Source organism: Chlamydotis macqueenii, chromosome 29 (assembly GCF_036417535.1).
Source record: "Chlamydotis macqueenii isolate bChlMac1 chromosome 29, bChlMac1.mat, whole genome shotgun sequence".
Taxonomy (NCBI): domain Eukaryota; kingdom Metazoa; phylum Chordata; class Aves; order Otidiformes; family Otididae; genus Chlamydotis; species Chlamydotis macqueenii.
The window spans coordinates 2,634,950-2,650,892 of NC_141584.1; the positions used below are offsets into that span (position 1 = coordinate 2,634,950).

Consider the following 15,943-nt stretch of genomic DNA (forward strand, 5'->3'; position numbering starts at 1 on the left):
GGATCCAGCGACGCCGAGGCCCCCCCTCCTCGCCCCCGAGATGGGCGGGGCGAGGCAGACCGGTGGGCCCCGAACGTGGACGGAAATTGCCGAGAGCCACCGCCCTGCGGCGGAAACACCCGAGCGCGCTCCGGGAAAGGCCGAAGCTGAGAGGGCGGCGGGGGCTGAGCCTGGGAGCCCGGGGATCCCCGGGTTCGCGTCCCGGCTCCGCCTGAACCGTCCCCCGCCCCAGCCCGGGAGCGAAGCACCGGGGCTGCCGGCCGTGCAAAGGGCTGCTGGGGTGGCCTCGTGCAAGGGTCTGCACAGATCGGCACGCGGGCATCTGCACAAGCCCCGATGTGGCGGTTCGCACCGCCCCGTGCAAGGGTTTACCAGCAGTCCCCCACCCGGCCCCCGCTGCGCGTCGCGGCGAGCGAAGGGAACGAAGCGGCAGCGGGAGGGAAACCTCGTGTTCACAAATCCCCCCGTGGCTCTGGCTCCCCACGGGCTGCGGCTGCGTCACCCCGCCGCCGCTCTCCTGGGCCCCGCCAGCTCCTCGTAGGCCTCCTGCAGCTCGATGAAGCGCCGCTCGGCCTCCTCGGCCCGGTGCCGGTTGTGGTCCGGGTGCCAAACCTTCACCAGCTCCCGGTAGCTCCTGTGCACGTCCTCTGTGGAGGCGCCGGCCAGGAGGCCCAGGACCTGGGAACAAAAGGGACGCGCTGGGGTGGGCCGCAGGGAGCCTGCCGGGGGCTGTGTGCACCCTCAGCAGCTGGAGGGGACCCCAAAAAGGGCGTTTGCCCACCCCCCACCCCCCCCCCCCCCCCAGGGTATGGGAGCAGCCAAACCCCACAGATCCCCCGGCACAGCATCCCACCGCAGCATCCCCGCTCCGCCCTGCGTCCCCAGTGCCGTGTCCTGCACCTCGTACGCCCGCTGCTGCCGCTCGCTCCAGCTGCTTGGTTCGACGCTGGCACCACAATCCCATGCTGGAGAGCTGCTGGCGAAGCCCAGGATCTCTGCCAGAAGCCAGCCGGCGCGCAGGGGCAGCAGCAGGAGCTCAGAAGCAGCACGGGGCAGGGCCAGGAGGGTGCCCAGCACCCCGGCAGCACCGCTGAGCCCATGGCAGGCGAGCGGGGCGGCGAAGGCCAGGCACGCCAGCCCCAGGTGGTAGAGCCGGGCGGCCAGCCGGGCCCGTGGCATCCCGCGGGGCTTGTAGCGCCGGTGCCGCTGGGCAGCGATGCTGGTGGCCAGGCTGACAGGCAGCACCGCCAGCACCTGGCCCTGGAAGAGGAGGGAGGCGAGGAAGGCTGTGGCCAGGATGCTGGGTGCCTCTGCCGTCTGGTCACCCACTGAGGAAACCAGCTGCACCCCCAGCCCCACGGCCAAGGGCTGAGCCAGCAGCGCCGGCACCCAGGGCAGCCCCAGTGCCGCCGCCAGCCCAAAATACATCCCCACCATCACCTGCCCCGCCAGGCGCAGGGGGCTGAGGGCTGGCACACTCCCGCCGCGGTCCCCAGGCACCCCGGCCCCGTTGGCGGCAGCCACCCAGCCGGGGAGGTGCCAAAAGTCCCAGAGCCAGCCGCCGCCGAAGCCGCCCAGCGTCAGCATCCAGAGCAGCGCGTGGCTGTCCCGGCCCAGGTAGATGTGGTGCAGCCCCAGGGGCCCGCCCAGCGCCCACAGCCCGTAGGCCACCGACAGCCGCTTGGCCATCGTTCCCCACGCCGCTGCGGCAGGGTGCTTGGGGGGTTCACCGCCCCGGCAGGCACCAGGACGGTCGCGGCATCCGGCGCCCTGCGGGATGGACAGCGCAGTCAGGGACCCCGGGTCACGCTGCTCCCCCCCTGCCAGACCCCTCCAGGGACCCACGTGCCCACCCAGGGCTTGTGCATGCCAACGCAGCTCCCACGTGCCCACCCAGGGTCCCACATGCCCACCCAGCACACTGCATCCAAACCCAGGGTCCCCCTGAGTCCACCCAGGGCCGCTGCCCCCCTGCAGCCCCCCGACCCCGCGCCAGCGGGGCCCCAGCCCACCCTGACCCACCTCTCTCCCAGCGGAGCTCCCGACGGCACCGCTCCCAAACTTTGCCCCCGCACGCCGCCGAGCAAAGGGCACGGCACTGCCGTCGCCGCCCTGCTGCGGGGTGCGGGAGGGACAGGGTGCCCCACGCCAGCACCCCCGGCCCCGTACGCCCTCCGGGGCGCAGCCAGCCCCGGCACGCCGCGGTGCCTGGAAGCGGGGTGCCCACTGCATGGCGGAGGCGGCCCCCCCGGCGCAGGCCCCCCCTGCGCAGCCCTGTTTGCTCAGCCCGCGCCGCCGCCGCCGTGTTTGCAGGGATTAAGCGGCTGCTGGCCGCCAATTCAGTCTCATCCATTATTAACGGCCCCGCAGCCGCCCTGCGCAAGGGCTCAGCCCCCGACAGCGGGGCCTGGGGGGCTGCAACCCCCCGCCCCCAGCCCCGCACCCCCCAGGCAGCATGGCCAGATGAGGTTTGGGGGTGCATTGCCCCCCGCTCGCTGCTGCCCTGGGGCAGATGAGGACCCCCCAGCCCTCCCTGGGGTTTTAGGGGTGCAATGCAGCGAAGCCCTTGTTTTGGGAGGGAGACCGAGAGGCCAGGACGCCGCGGTCCCCGGGCAGCCCCCCTCCTAAGGATGCTGGCGGGGGGTGGGGGAATGCTGGCGGCCCCCCCGGGCTCGGCTGCCGTCAGGGTGAGCTGACAGCAGCCCCCCCCGCACTGCCCGCCCCGCGCCTGGCTGCCTCCCTGACAGCAGGTCCCAGTGGACCCTGGCCCACGCTCTGCTGCCCCCGGGCCCCGCGCCGGGGGGGCCCAGCCCCGCCAGCCTGCACCAGGGAAGGGGGGGGCAGCCCAGCCTGGGTGGGCGCCAGACCCCTCACCCAGGACCTCCGGGCTGGCGGGGGCTGCGGTGCCGTGCCCCCCAGCTTCGGCGCACGATCGATTCAAGGAGGGGGGGGGTCTCGCATCTCCATCGATCCCCTTAAGTATCTGGGTTTAAAAATGTCAAATTTGCTTTCGGTGAGCGGGGCTAGCAGTCGATGGGTTGGGGGGAGTAAAGCCCCCCCCAGCAGCCTCAGTTCCCCCCAGTGCTCCCTGAGATGAGGATCTGGGGGGCTGCAGAGGAGCCCCCAGGGGTCTCACGGTGCCCCAGCCCGGGGGGAGCACGGGGGGGCTCCCCGCGAGCGCCCGTTTGCAGGTGTAATTGGCACCATTGATCAGCCCTGGCCACCGGCGTTTAAGGCATCGATTTTTGGAGCCTTCTTGCAAATTGAAGCATCTGTCACCGCCCGGGCGTGCGAGGACCGCGGCTAGGGCCGGACCCTGCCCACCCCTCCTTGCCGGCAATGGGGTCGGAGGTTCCCCGGCCACGAGCCGTCCCCGTGCGTGGCTGTGCACAGTGCTGGGGACACACACGTGTCCTGATGCACATGCGTACCCCAAAGCACAGGCGTGCCCTGACACACACCCGTGCCCAATCGCACCCCCTCCCAGCAGGGACGCGAAGCTCCCCCCCACCCCAGCACCCGCCCTCTGTGGCCCGGGCGGCACGATCCCCACACGCAGGGACACGGGGCACACGCATGTGCGCCTGCACATGGTGGGCAGACGCAGCTGCACCGCGCACCCCTCCGCACGCCCGGCTGCACCGCACGCGCGCTCGCACACACCAGAGCCTGGAAAAAGCGGCCGCGGGCTGGTTGAAGGCATCCGGTGCCTTCCCGCGTGTCACGCTGCCTTGTCAGTTTGCTGGTAATTAATGCAAACGCCGGGGCCGGAGTCCCTCCGGACTCGTACATCACTGCCAGCGCCGGCTGCGGCGCGGCCTCGGTACCCAAGCGCTGTTATTAGGGGAATTTTATATGTATTAGCTGTTGATGCACATTAATACATTAAAAATGTCAGCGGTGGAGGCCAGCTAATTGTCTGATTTAAATGTCTATTTGTCAGCGCCCGGCTCAGGTGGGCATGAGGTGAATCTGCAATGAGCCCCCGGCCCCGCTGGTGTGGGGGGCAGCACACAGAGAGGGGAGCCCCGGCCCCCAGCACCCCGCCACGGGGCTGGGGGGGACGCGCGGGGCGGGGAGACCCAGGGTGCTGGCACGGGGGGGGGGGCGAGCAGGGCCCCCGTGCCCCGGCCACCTGCCTAATTGCTGCCCGGCCGGGATGGATTTCTCCGCCCGACATCCTCTGCATCCGTAATAAATGCCGCTTGTCCAGAGAATTAATCCGGGCCGGCCCGCAGCCATCCATCTTGGCAGGCGCTGGCATGCCGTGACGGACGGCCCTGCTGCCTGGCTCCTGCCAGCGCGGGGGGGCACAGCTGGGGGGGGGTGTCAGTCCCCCCCGGGGATCCCCCGGCCACCCCTTCCCGGGGGATGCCCCCCCAGAGCTGGGCGATGGGCCACCGCTGTGGGCCCCCCAGGACTGAGCCCCTGCAGCTCATCACAGCAATGGTCCGGGTGCAGCCTGACCCCCCAGCCGGTACGACACCGGCCCCGCGGAGCTGGCAGGTCCTGCCGGCCCCTTCACTGCAGCAGCACCGGGACGGCACCCCCAGCCCGGCCCCCGCCGCTCCCCGGCTGCTGGTTTATTGTCACCGTTCAAGGACAATTTTCATCCCGTCTCGGCCGGCCCGGCTTTATGGCGAACGCGCCCTGGATGGAGCGCAGTGCCCGGCCGCCTCCAGCCCATCCATCTCCATTTGTACCCGGCCCACGCGGCCCACACCGACACGCCAACCCATGCGCCGACACGCCGATCCGTGCACTGCCCCGGGCAGGGACACGCCTGGCAAAGCCACGGGGAGAGGAAGGGACGTCCCTGGGCACCACGTGCCGGCAGCGGGTGCCACACGCCAAGCACGAGGCACGGGCACCAGGTGCCCTGCGCCGGCACTGCGCGGTTGTGCCACGTGCTGGGCACGCGCAGTGCCGGGCTCAGGGAGCGAGCGCTGCGGCCCTGCCGGATGCAACCCTGCGGGGCCACACGCCGCTGCAGGAGCCGGTGGCTCCTCGGGGGCCGCGGAGGCAGATGGTGAACGTGGAGTCGCCAGACGGCCGTGGCCAAGGCCCTCTCCCCATGCCGGCACTGCCGCGGCGGGGCCGCGGCGTTATGCATTTATTCATGCTCTGCGCCCCAGCACCGTGGCTCCACCGGCTGCCTCGAGCCCCTGCAGCTCACGCCGGGCTCAGCTCCCGGCTCTGGCCCCGGAGCCGCTGGCTCTGAGCTCAGGGACGTGTCCGTCCCCACCGGCGTGGCCCACAGCTCTGTCCCGGGTCCCGCGTGGGGACAGCGAGAGCAGCCGGGATGGGGAAACCAAGGCACAGCTCGGTGCAGCCACGGGGCCCGAGGATGTCCCTGCCACTGCGCCGGCACGGGGGCTCAGCTGCAGCGCTGCGCTCACAGCCCCCCCAGACAGGGCCGAGCCGCCCCAGCCCAGCCACCCCCCGTGGTAGCCGGGCACCACGGCCAGGCCCAGCGCAGGAGCCCAGGGCAGGATGCGGCCCTGGCCCCCCCATCATTCCCACCTCCCCCCGGCCGCTCTCGCCGCTGCTGACCTTTCTCGCCACCGCTATTTTTACCCCCAGCCCCCTGCTGCTGGCAGGGCTGGGGGCAGCCAGGACCCTTGGCGTCCTCTCACGTCCCCGCGGGCAGGGCCTGGGCACCTCTCCCCGCCAGCCCTCAGTCTCTGCTAATTAGCACTCGGGCTTCCCCTCACAGCTCGGCTAATTAATTCGCTGTTGCTGCTCATTAGGATCAGCTGGCAGAGGGGGTGGCGGCCGCAGCGGTGGCACTCCCGGCGTCCCCATCCCTGGGGAGCGGCACGGGCGGCATCGACGGCACCCGGACCCCATCCTCGTCCCCGTGGGGGCGAGCGGGGGAGATGCTCCAGCCGCCGTAATTTGTTGCGCAAACATTGGCGGGTTTTTCAGGATTGCATTGATCCTCCTGCATCAAGGGCCCATAAATCCATCCCATAGCCCAGCTGATTGATCGCCGCCCTTTGGAGGGAGCTGGCCAGGCCTGCAAATTTAAAAAACTACACGGATAAATTACACACGCTGTGGCTACGGTGGGAGCATCGCCCCCGCTCGCGCTCCAACGTGTGCATGCACACGCATGCAACATGCACACACACGTGTGCACTGCATGCACACATACACACACGTCCACGGCATGTGCGCACATGCACTGAACATGCACACGCATGCACACGCACATACTCCCACCCCACGCAGCCCCCAGCTTCCCTCCGTGCACACACAGGCATGGAGGGCCAGCCGCCGACACCGCCAGGACACATGTGCACCCCTGCACAGACACACGTGTGTGCAATGCCGCCCACGGGCCTGTCCCCAGCACAGGCGCTCACTGCAGGAGGACCCCTTGTCCCACCCCCACGGGGGACCCAAGACAGCCCCGGCACAGGGGCCGAGCGGGGCAGCGGGGGCTCTTTCCCGGTTTCTTCTCTTTTCCCTGTTTTTTCCTCATCGCCGGGAAGCGGCAGGCGAGGGGCCGCGGCGGCGGGGGAAGCGGCTCCTCTCCAGGGAGCGCAGAGGGCAAGACTTCATTTTGCATAACGGAGCAAATTCCGGCAAGGTTGGAAAAGAGCAGCCGTAAATCAGCGCCCGGAGCCCCTGCTCTGCCGCAGCGCTGGGAGCAGCCGGGGCCGCATCCGGACCCCTCCAGCCGCGTCGGTGGCAGTGAGGGGACCGCAGCCCCCCGGGGACGCTGGCTGTGTCCCCATCCCAGGGCTGCGAAGGGACCCCCGTCCAAGCCCCCCTAGCCCACCAGCGCCCACGCATTTGGGCTGAGCCCTGGGGAGGGGTCCCCAAAAAAGGGGCCAGCGGCCGCCAGCCTCCCTGGACCCCGCGTGGGGCTGAGTGTCGAGGGGCCCTGCGTACATGCGGCCCCTGCGCGCGCACACGGCCATGCACCCAGACCTCCCCGCTCACACCCCCGTACCCACCTTGCACACACACACACACCCCCCCCCGCACCCCCCTCTCTCCCCTTACACACACGCGCCCTGCGCACACCCGCTGAGCCCTGCGCGCGCACCCCCCCGTGCACACGCACACCCCCCTCTTGCACACACAGAGGCCTCTGCACCCCTCGGGCGCTGACACACGCACCTCTGCGCGCACACGGCCCCCCGGGCTGTACACGCGGCACCCCCCCCTTGCACACGCAACCCCCCCATGCACACTCACACGCGCGGAGCTGTGCACACGCAGACGCCTTGCACGCCCCCCCCCCCGCACACTCACTCGCACGCACCCCCCCCCGCCTCTGTCCCCCCTGCCCCCCCGGCCCCCCCGCGCTCCCGTCCCTCCCCCCGCCCCCCGTGCCCGGTGCCGTCGAGCGGGGCGGGCGGAGCGGGGCTGCGGGCGCGGCGCGGAGCTGGCGGCGGCCCCGGCACGTGGCTCCCGGCGCCGCGGCCGCAGGTACCGGTACCGGGGGTACCGGCGGAACCGGGGAGAGGGGAGAGGAGGGGCTGCGCCGCGGGCACGGGGCCCCCGAGCGGGGCGGGGGGCTGAGGGAGGCTCCCGGTCAATCCGGGAGCCGCTCCCCGGGGTGCCGGTCCCGGGCAACTTGGAGAGAAGTTGCCCCGCGCGTCGCGGCGGTTCCATCCCGGCTCCATCCCGGCTCCGGTCCCGCCTTCGGTCCCTGCTCCATCCCGGCTCCGGTCCCGCCATCGGTCCCTGCTCCATCCCGGCACCGGTCCCGCCTTCGGTCCCTGCTCCATCCCGGCTCCATCCCGGCTCCGGTCCCGCCATCGGTCCCTGCTCCATCCCGGCACCGGTCCCGCCTTCGGTCCCTGCTCCATCCCGGCTCCATCCCGGCTCCGGTCCCGCCTTCGGTTCCTGCTCCATCCCGGCTCCATCCCGGCTCCGGTCCCGGCTCCATCCCGGCTCCGATCCCAGCTCCATCCCAGCTCCGGTTACATCAGCAGCTCCGACACCGGCTCCGGTCCCGGCTGCTGCAGGAGCTCTGGTCTCGACTCCGTCCCCGGCTCCGGTCTCAGCCCCTTCCCCGGCTCCGCTCCCGGCTTCGTCGGTGCCTCGGCTCCTGGTTCCATCGTCGGCTCCGGTCTCGTCCCCTTCGCCAGCGCAGGTCCCGGCTCCATCCGCAGCTCTGCTCCCGGCTCCGGCCCCGCTCCCGCTCCCGTCCTCGGCCCCAGCCCCGCTGCTGCGACCGTCCCTGTCCCTGTCCCCGTGCCTGTCCCCGTCCCCATCCCCATCCCCGCTGGTGTTCCCATCCCCGCTGGTGTTCCCACTCCCATCCCTGCTCCCGTCCCCAGTCCCAGCCCCGCTGCTGTGACGGTCCCCATCCCCATCCCCGTCCCCATCCCTGTCCCCATCTCCACTCCCGTCCCTGGTCCCAGCCCAGCCCCAGCCCCAGCCCGGCTGCTGTGACCGTCCCCATCCCCGTCCCCATCCCTATCCTCAACCCCATCTCCATCTCCATCTCCGTCCCCATCCCCGTCCCCGTTCCCGTCCCTACTCCCAGCCCGGTCCCCACCGGGGCGTGAGGCTCAGTGGGTGGCTGGGTGCCGCCCGCGCCCCCAGTGCCACCATCGCGCCCAAGGGCGAGGAGGACCTGCTGGCGCTGGCCGCCTCCCGGCTGAGCCGCAGGAAGCGGGTGGCCGGGGCGGCCATCGGTGTGGCCATGGTGCTGGTGCTGCTGGTGGCCATCCCGCTGCTGGTGCACAGCTCCAAGGCAGCCGCGCACTATGAGATGCTGGGCAGCTGCCGCATGGTCTGCGACCCCTACCCCGGCCCCGAGCTGCCCGCCGCCTCCCCGCCGCCCTTCCTGCCTGGTGCCAAGGGTGAGCCAGGGCGCAAGGGCCGTGCTGGTGTGCGGGGCCCCCCTGGACCACCCGGACCGCGGGGGCCGCCGGGTGAGCCGGGCCGGCCGGGGCCGCCGGGGCCACCAGGGCCGGGTCCCGGGGGGTACATCCCCTCCTTCTACAGCCCCAAGATCGCCTTCTACGCGGGGCTGCGCAAGCCCCACGAGGGCTATGAGGTGCTGCGCTTCGACGACGTGGTCACCAACGTGGGCAACTACTACGAGCCCTCGAGCGGGAAGTTCACCTGCCCACTGCCTGGCATCTACTTCTTCACCTACCACGTCCTCATGCGTGGTGGCGACGGCACCAGCATGTGGGCCGACCTCATGAAGAACGGACAGGTACGGGCCGGGACTGGCGCTGCCGCGATGGGTACTCCCGGTATCCCCGGTGCCCCCCCCGCCCCCGCCAGGCCCTGTTTCACTGCGCATCTCCACCCAGCACCCCCAGCCCCGCTCCCTCCTCTCAGTTTCCCCATCCCGCTTCCCTGATCTTGGTTTTCCCATCTTATTCCTCCCATCCCTGTTTCCCCATTCTGGCTTCCCTTAATCTCACTTCCCCCATCCTGGCTCCACCCGTCCTGATACCCCTGCCCCAATTCCCCCATCCCAGTCCCCACATTTCATTTCCCCCATCCAATTCCCCCACCCCAAGTCCCACCCTCTTCCTCCATCCCATCTCCCCCCATCCCTGATTCCCCATCCCATTTTCCCCCCACCCCAACACCCCAGTCCCCATCTCCCCCCCGTCCTTGTTCCCCCTCTGGGACCACGGAGGGAGTGACAGGGGGAGCCACCCCGCACCTGTCCCCACCACCTGCCGTCGCCTCAGCCTTGGGGACACGAAGCTCCTGGCCCTGGGGGCTGTGCCCCCCAGCTGGGACAGCTGCCAGCAGCAGGGGGGGCCGGGCTGTGCCCCCTGCCTGGTCCCTTTGTTCGTGGAGGTGCAGCCCAGCCGGCAGCTCCTGCTTGGCCTCACCTTGGATGCTTCCCATTTATTATGGGAGAAACGAGGATTGATCGCGGTCAATGCTGGCTCCGCTGCCCCCCCAGGAGCTGCCCCCAACCCACCCACAGCACCCCTGGTCCACAGGGGTGGCACAGGGACATGGTGCAGGGGAGAGCCCCAGTCACCAGTGGGTCCTTGGGATGAGAGCCGATGGTGACACTCAGCTCTGACAGCCTGCTGCAGGTCTGAGGGGCTGGCCCTGTCCTGGGGGACCCCGGGGTGCGGGGGGCTCTGTCCTTGTCCCCTCCTGCCACCACTGCTGGCCAGCAACAGGTAGGGAGTGGGGGGATGCTGGCTCCTTTGCCCGGCTCTGCCACAGATGGGCGGCGTGACCTTGAGTGGTGACAGATGGAGGGGCTGTGGGCTGGGGGGGTCCAGAGCAGCTCAGCCCCCACTTCCCAGCCCCACGCCCCCCCTCCCAAGCTCCCGGGACCATGTGCCGTGGTGGGGGGAGTCTCTGACGGCCGTGTCCCCCAGGTGCGGGCCAGCGCCATCGCGCAGGACGCGGACCAGAACTACGACTACGCCAGCAACAGCGTCATCCTGCACCTGGACGTGGGCGACGAGGTCTTCGTCAAGCTGGATGGCGGCAAAGTGCACGGCGGCAACACCAACAAGTACAGCACCTTCTCCGGCTTCATCATCTACCCCGACTGAGCCGTGGCGGGGGACAGGGCTGCGGGGGTCGCGGCAGGGGGGCCGCGGCTGCTGCCGGGATTGCTGTCCCCCGCCATAGCCCTGGGGGTGACGAGAGACACGCGAGGACATGCGTGCCCCCACCACCACCCCGCTGCATGCCGCCCTGCGCACGCGTACCCCTTGGCTCACCCCCTCACCAACAAAGACACCCCCACACCCCCGTCAGTGCCCCCACCCCTGCATGCCAGCACCCCTAAAGGTGTCAGGGTGTCCCGGCGCTGTCCCCATCCCCGGGCCACCTCCCGTGCCCACGCCTGATCGCTGGGCTCCGCATCCTCCCCCAATAAAACGCTCTGGGTTCGGGTGCGCAGCTGCTGCCTTTGCCACTCCGCGTGGCAGGGGGGACAGGGAGGGGACCCCCATCCCCGCAGTGGTGATGAGCTCCAGGCGAGCGGCGAGGACCCCCGTTGTCACCTTCCCCCCGTGCCCCGGGGCCAGGGATAGCGATGCGCGCCCCGCCGCCACGCACACGCGTGTGCAGGGGCATAGGCCACCCTCGTCGGGTGTCTGGGGTCCCCGGGGTGGGAGCGGAGCCGCAGGACCTCCCGGCCCTGTCCCCAGCCGCGTCCCCGCGTGGCGTGGGCCGGTGCTGCCATCGCGCGGCCAGCGGCCGGGAGGACACGGACACTGCTTCCGCGGGGGGGGGAAGCGGCAGCCTGGGGACCCCGGGAGGGGCTGGCGGGGGCTCCCCCCCCAGGGCACCCGGGGACCCCACAGCAAGGCGCAGCGCCATCGGCTGCGCGCTGCCCCCGGCGGGACGGGGTCCCACTGCCCCCGGGGGTGGGGTCCCTTCTCCCCAGGGTGCCCCCCAGCTCTCAATCCCCACATAACATCCCCAGCCTCCCCAAATCCCCCGACCCACCCCCAGGGTCTCTCCCTGACCCCACGATTCTCCTCTCCCCCATCCTGAGCCCCCCACAGCCCCCAACCACCCCCCCACCCCTGTGGGTGCCTGGGGAGACACTGGGCAGAGCCAGCGCAGCCACTTTGGGGGTCTCGATGGGGCTGCGGGAGCCCCCGTTAACGGGGGCGGGCTGAGGGGGATTTCTCCCCGTGGCAGGCGTGGGGGCGGCTGTGGCAGGTGCCGCGCTGGTCACCCCTCCCTGTTTTGGCTGCTGCTGAGCTCCACAGCTCCTGGGTTGGGGGAGCTGTCCCCTGCGCAGCAGCACGTACCCCCCACCCTGTGCTGGACCCCACTACAGGCTCTGCCCCCCAAGATCCTCACCCGCCAGCTGCCTTCATGCAGCAACCCCTTCCCCCTCCATCCCCTCCCCGAGTGACTGGGCCCTGTCCTCATCACAGCTTTTATTTGCTGCTCAAGTGGGATGGGGACATTGGGAGGCAGCCCCCAGAGCCCCCCCAGCCAGGCCCTGCACCCCTTCCTGCCCCCAGCCCACCCCCGGGGCCGTGAGTTGGGAGGGGAGCCAGGGCCAAGGCAGAGCGGGGAGAAAAGTAAACAGCAATAAACAGCCAAAAATAGAGGGGAGGCCGGGACAAGGCACTGGGCTGCACCACAGCATCGCCCCATGGTGCTGGCAGCGCAGACGGGGGGGGGCTGGGGGAGGGCAGCCAGCCCCACGCTCTGCGCCCCAGCCCACCCACGGCGCAGCAGGGTCTGGCAAAGCCCCCCTGCCCCGTGTTGGGCAGCGCAGGACTGGTGCCGGGGCGGAGGGTCCCCTCTGTCACTTCCCCGGCTCCGCTCGCTCCTTGTGTGACTCTGTCACCACCTGCTGCAGGGAGAGAAGGTGGGGGTCAGCCCCGTGGTGCAGTCGGCCCCCCAGGTGGGGACCCCCCCCCACCTCACCTGCCCATCCCATGTCTCAGTGGTTTTGATGAGCACCATCCTCCGCCTTGGGCTCTCCACAGGCTGCAGCTCCAGCACTGGGGCACAGAGATCATCAGCCCCCACTGCACCCCCCTGTGGGGTCTCTGCCCCAGGAGAAGGAGGAACGACCCCCGAACATGGCTGGGGACCCCCGCCCACCCCTCACCTGAGCTTCTTGTGCTGAAGGAGGTGGTGGGGTGCAGGGGAACAGTGATCCTGCGGGGGCGGGGGGAGGGGGATTAGGAGGGTCTGGGGCTCCCGGGCATCGCTGGTGGCCTTGACCTCCCCACACCATCGTTCTCCCGGGCCGGGCCGGCCATGGGCTGTGCCCGTGGGCTGCGGGGCAGGCGGCAGGAGAGGAGCGGGTAGCAGCTCCCCCGCCATCACGCAGTCCCCTTGGCCTTGCCGTTATCTTGGCACCAAGAAACTCCCGTGGGACCCTCTTCTGTTTGCTCACAGAAACGGTGCCAGGGCCATCTCCTTGCAAGAAAATCCTGTCGCAGCAGGATGACCCAACGCAAGCGGGACGACCCAAATCAGGGACCCTCTCCCCCAGCTGGGCTCTGCCCCCCCGTAGTGCTGGGGACGTGAGGCTGCTGCGCCAGCCTCCCCTCGCCGGGCAGAGCGGCCTCACCGCCTCTCCTCGCCCTCCAGCAGCTTGCGGTACATGGCAATCTCGATGTCCAGGGCCATCTTGGCACTGAGCAGGTCCTGGTACTCGCGCAGGTGCCGTGCCATCTCCTCCTTCATCTGCTGGATCTCCTGCTCCAGCAGCCCCACCACCTCCTGGTAGCTTCCGATCTCCTCCCTGAACTCGTCCTCCATCTCCCGCATCTGCCGCTGCAGTGCCTCGTTCTGCGGGGGGGGAGAAGGGGCCGCATGGGGTGGGGGACCCAGTGCCTGTGTCCCTCTGGACCCCCGCCTCTCACCATGCCCTTCAGCCCATCCACCTCGCAGGTGAGGCTCTGGATCTGCCGCCGCGACTCGTCCATCTCCTGCCTGGCCAGCCGCAGGGCCTCGTGGTTGCGGTTGGCCGCATCCGAGAGATCGGCGAACTGCAAGGCGCCGGGGGCATCAATGCTGCCGGGGTGTCCCAGCCCCACCGGTGCCGCCCGCCCCGGGTACCTTGGACCTATACCACTCCTCGGCTTCCTGCAGGTTCCTCACGGCGATGCTCTCGTACTGGGTGCGGATCTCCCGCAGCGCGGCCGTCAGCTCCGGCTTGCAGACCCCCACCTCCGCCACTGCCACCGGGCTTGGGGCGCCCATCTCCAGGTCCCACAGCTCCTGCGCAGGCATGCGGGCCATCACACCATGGCACGCGGCCCCGACCCACTTCCCCCGGCCCCCCCAGCCCCCTACCTCCTCATGCAGCTTCTTGAGGAAGCTGATCTCGTCCATCAGCAGCTCGACCTTGCGCTCCAGCTCCAGGCGGGACAGCGTGGCATCGTCCATGTCCTGCGGGGAGAGGCCAGGACGAGCTGTGGGGCAGCGCAGAGGGGACGGGACCACCTCTGGAACCCCCTGGCGTGGGGCAGGATGGGGAGCGCCTGCTGCACGGGACATAGCTGGGGCCATTGCGCACGGGGGCAGTGGGGTCAGGGGCCGCAGACAGGGCAGGGGCATCATGGTGGGCACTGCACGGAGGGGGGAAACGAGACCCCCCAGTCCCCCCACCTTGCGGAACAGCACCAGGCTCTTCTCCGCATCCTCCCGCTTCTGTGTCTCATCCTCCAGCCTGAGGACAGCAGGGGTGACGAGGAGGTGGGGGACAGGGTGCAGACACTCCCCCTCAGCCCTGCCCTGTGCCTCCTGCTGCCTGGGGCCCCCTGCCCTGCCGCAGCTCCCCCCACACTCCAGGCCCACTGGGAGGGAGAAGGAGGAAGAGGAGCCCCTGCAAGGCCAATCCACCCTCCCTCAGCCCGGGCTGGTCCCAGCCCCGGGGTGTCCCTGTCCCGGCCCAACCAGGACCCCCAGACCCTGGGGGACCCCACCCATGCCCTGTCCCACCACCATGACCCCACTGCAGCCCCCAGGCCTCTCCCACTGGGTCACGCTCTTCCTCCGGGGGGTCCAGCACTGCCCTGGCCCCATCTCCTCCCTCAGTGCTCGTCCCAGTCCACTCCCAGTGCCCCCACCTCGCCGTGCCCCGCCCTTCCGCAGAGCGGGGCTCTCCCAGGCTCTCCCAGTCCCTCCCAGTCCCCACCCTGGGTCCGCCCCCAGTGCCCCCCCGGTGTTTTCTCCAGCGTCTGCTGGGCGCAACTCCGGCTCCCTCCCCGGGGCACCCCCGGGCCCTGCCACCCCCACATCCCCCCGTACAACCCCCAGCCTCACCCCGGGGCATCCCCTGGGCCCCATCCTGTGCGTCCCCTTCCCATCTCCCGGTGCATGCCCCCATCCCGCACCCTCACATCTCCCAGTGCAACCCCCATCCCGGTGCATCCCGCACCCCTACATCTCCCGGTGCACACCCTCATTCCAGTGCCCCCCACCCACCCACCGCCGCCGCAGACCCTCCAGGTCGCTGGCCAGACCGTCCCGCTCGGCCTGGAGCCGGTCGCGGTCGCGGCCGAGGCTCTGCAGCCGCTCCCGCAGCTCCTCCCGCACCATCCCGGCGGCGCGGGGCGGGGACGCGCGGCCCAGGGCGGCTCGCAGGGCCCCGTTCTGCCGCTCCAGCGCCCGCACCCGCTCCAGGAAAGCGGCGAAGCGGTCGTTCAGCGCCGCCAGCTCCCCCCGCCCCGGGGCCGCGGTGAGGGGCGGCGGGGCCCCGAGGGGGCGGTGCGGGGCGGGAGGGGCCCGGCCGCCGCGGCTCATGTCGGCACCGGGAGGGCGGCGGTCGCTGGTACCGGCTGTTTATAGCGGGCGGCGGCCCCGCCCCGCCGGGGGGACCCGGGGCTGCGGGGAGGGATCTCCCGGCCGGGGGGAGGACCAGGTGTCCCCTGGGGCGGGGGGGAAGAGGGGCTGGGGGTGGCCGGGAACCCCCTCGGCATGTAAGGCGGGGGGCTGCAGGGCAGGGGACTGCAGGGTCCCCTCTCCGGGGGGGGGGGGCGGGGCAGGGACCACCTTTGGGACACGGGGGGGGGGGCTGTAGAGCTCTCCAGTGGGATGCAGAGCAGGGGGCTGCAGGGCCCCCCCTCGAGGGCACAGTGACACCCTTCGGGATGTAGGGGGGGGGGGCGGGGCTGCAGGGCTCCTCCGTGGGATGCAGGGTGGGGGGCTGTAGGCAGAGGAGCCCGTAGCAGCAGGGGCAGTGGGGAGAGGGCCGGGGGGTGCCCAGGGCACACAGACCGCTGCTCAGGCAGAGGGGCCATGGGCCTCAGTGGGGTGCAGGCCAATACTGGGGGGTTATGAGATCCCCCCAAGTAGCAGACTCCCTACTGGGATGGCAGCTAGGCCCCCTCCTCAATCCCTGCTGCAGGGCCCCCATCTCAGCCCACCCCAGCACCCAGCAAGGGAGGGCCCCATGTCCCCCTCATTTTGCAGGGCAGCTGTGACTCAGCTCTGCCAGAGCCACCATGCGCAGGATCACGGGCCCTGGCCCCCCCAGACCTCCCTTCCCAGG

The 15,943-nt window shown here is 70.8% G+C and overlaps 3 protein-coding genes across 3 annotated transcripts; 1 reads left to right on the plus strand and 2 right to left on the minus strand.

Moving 5' to 3' along the window:
- Positions 1-435: 435 nt before the first annotated feature.
- Positions 436-2,107, minus strand: DNAJC22 (DnaJ heat shock protein family (Hsp40) member C22). The gene is made up of 3 exons (XM_086768969.1): positions 2,023-2,107; positions 901-1,770; positions 436-678 (listed from the first exon to the last, which is right to left on the minus strand). The coding sequence occupies exons 2-3, from the start codon at positions 1,687-1,689 to the stop codon at positions 499-501; spliced, it is 969 nt and encodes a 322-aa protein (XP_086625095.1). The 5' UTR covers positions 1,690-1,770; positions 2,023-2,107; the 3' UTR covers positions 436-498.
- Positions 2,108-8,668: 6,561 nt separating this feature from the next.
- On the plus strand, positions 8,669-10,514 carry C1QL4 (complement C1q like 4). The gene is made up of 2 exons (XM_086768880.1): positions 8,669-9,190; positions 10,335-10,514. Exons 1-2 carry the CDS (start codon positions 8,669-8,671, stop codon positions 10,512-10,514), a joined length of 702 nt encoding a protein of 233 aa, XP_086625006.1.
- A 1,332-nt stretch (positions 10,515-11,846) lies between these two features.
- PRPH (peripherin) lies at positions 11,847-15,195 on the minus strand. The gene is made up of 9 exons (XM_086768665.1): positions 14,882-15,195; positions 14,059-14,119; positions 13,744-13,839; positions 13,507-13,668; positions 13,311-13,436; positions 13,016-13,236; positions 12,548-12,597; positions 12,361-12,437; positions 11,847-12,286 (listed from the first exon to the last, which is right to left on the minus strand). Exons 1-9 carry the CDS (start codon positions 15,193-15,195, stop codon positions 12,239-12,241), a joined length of 1,155 nt encoding a protein of 384 aa, XP_086624791.1. The 3' UTR covers positions 11,847-12,238.
- Positions 15,196-15,943: the final 748 nt, after the last annotated feature.

Bases quoted from the DNA above. Each gene is read 5' to 3' on its own strand.
- DNAJC22 (XM_086768969.1), bottom strand. From the start codon at position 1,689: ATGGCCAAGCGGCTGTCGGTGGCCTACGGGCTGTGGGCGCTGGGCGGG. The intron at 679-900 runs GTGCAGGACACG...TTTTGTTCCCAG, and splicing joins GGCAGCAGCGGGCGTACGAG to GTCCTGGGCCTCCTGGCCGG.
- C1QL4 (XM_086768880.1), top strand. From the start codon at position 8,669: ATGGTGCTGGTGCTGCTGGTGGCCATCCCGCTGCTGGTGCACAGCTCC. The intron at 9,191-10,334 runs GTACGGGCCGGG...CGTGTCCCCCAG, and splicing joins ACCTCATGAAGAACGGACAG to GTGCGGGCCAGCGCCATCGC.
- PRPH (XM_086768665.1), bottom strand. From the start codon at position 15,195: ATGAGCCGCGGCGGCCGGGCCCCTCCCGCCCCGCACCGCCCCCTCGGG. The intron at 13,437-13,506 runs GTACCCGGGGCG...GGCGCCTTGCAG, and splicing joins AGGAGTGGTATAGGTCCAAG to TTCGCCGATCTCTCGGATGC. The intron at 12,287-12,360 runs GTGAGGTGGGGG...CTCTCCCTGCAG, and splicing joins CTGAGACATGGGATGGGCAG to CAGGTGGTGACAGAGTCACA.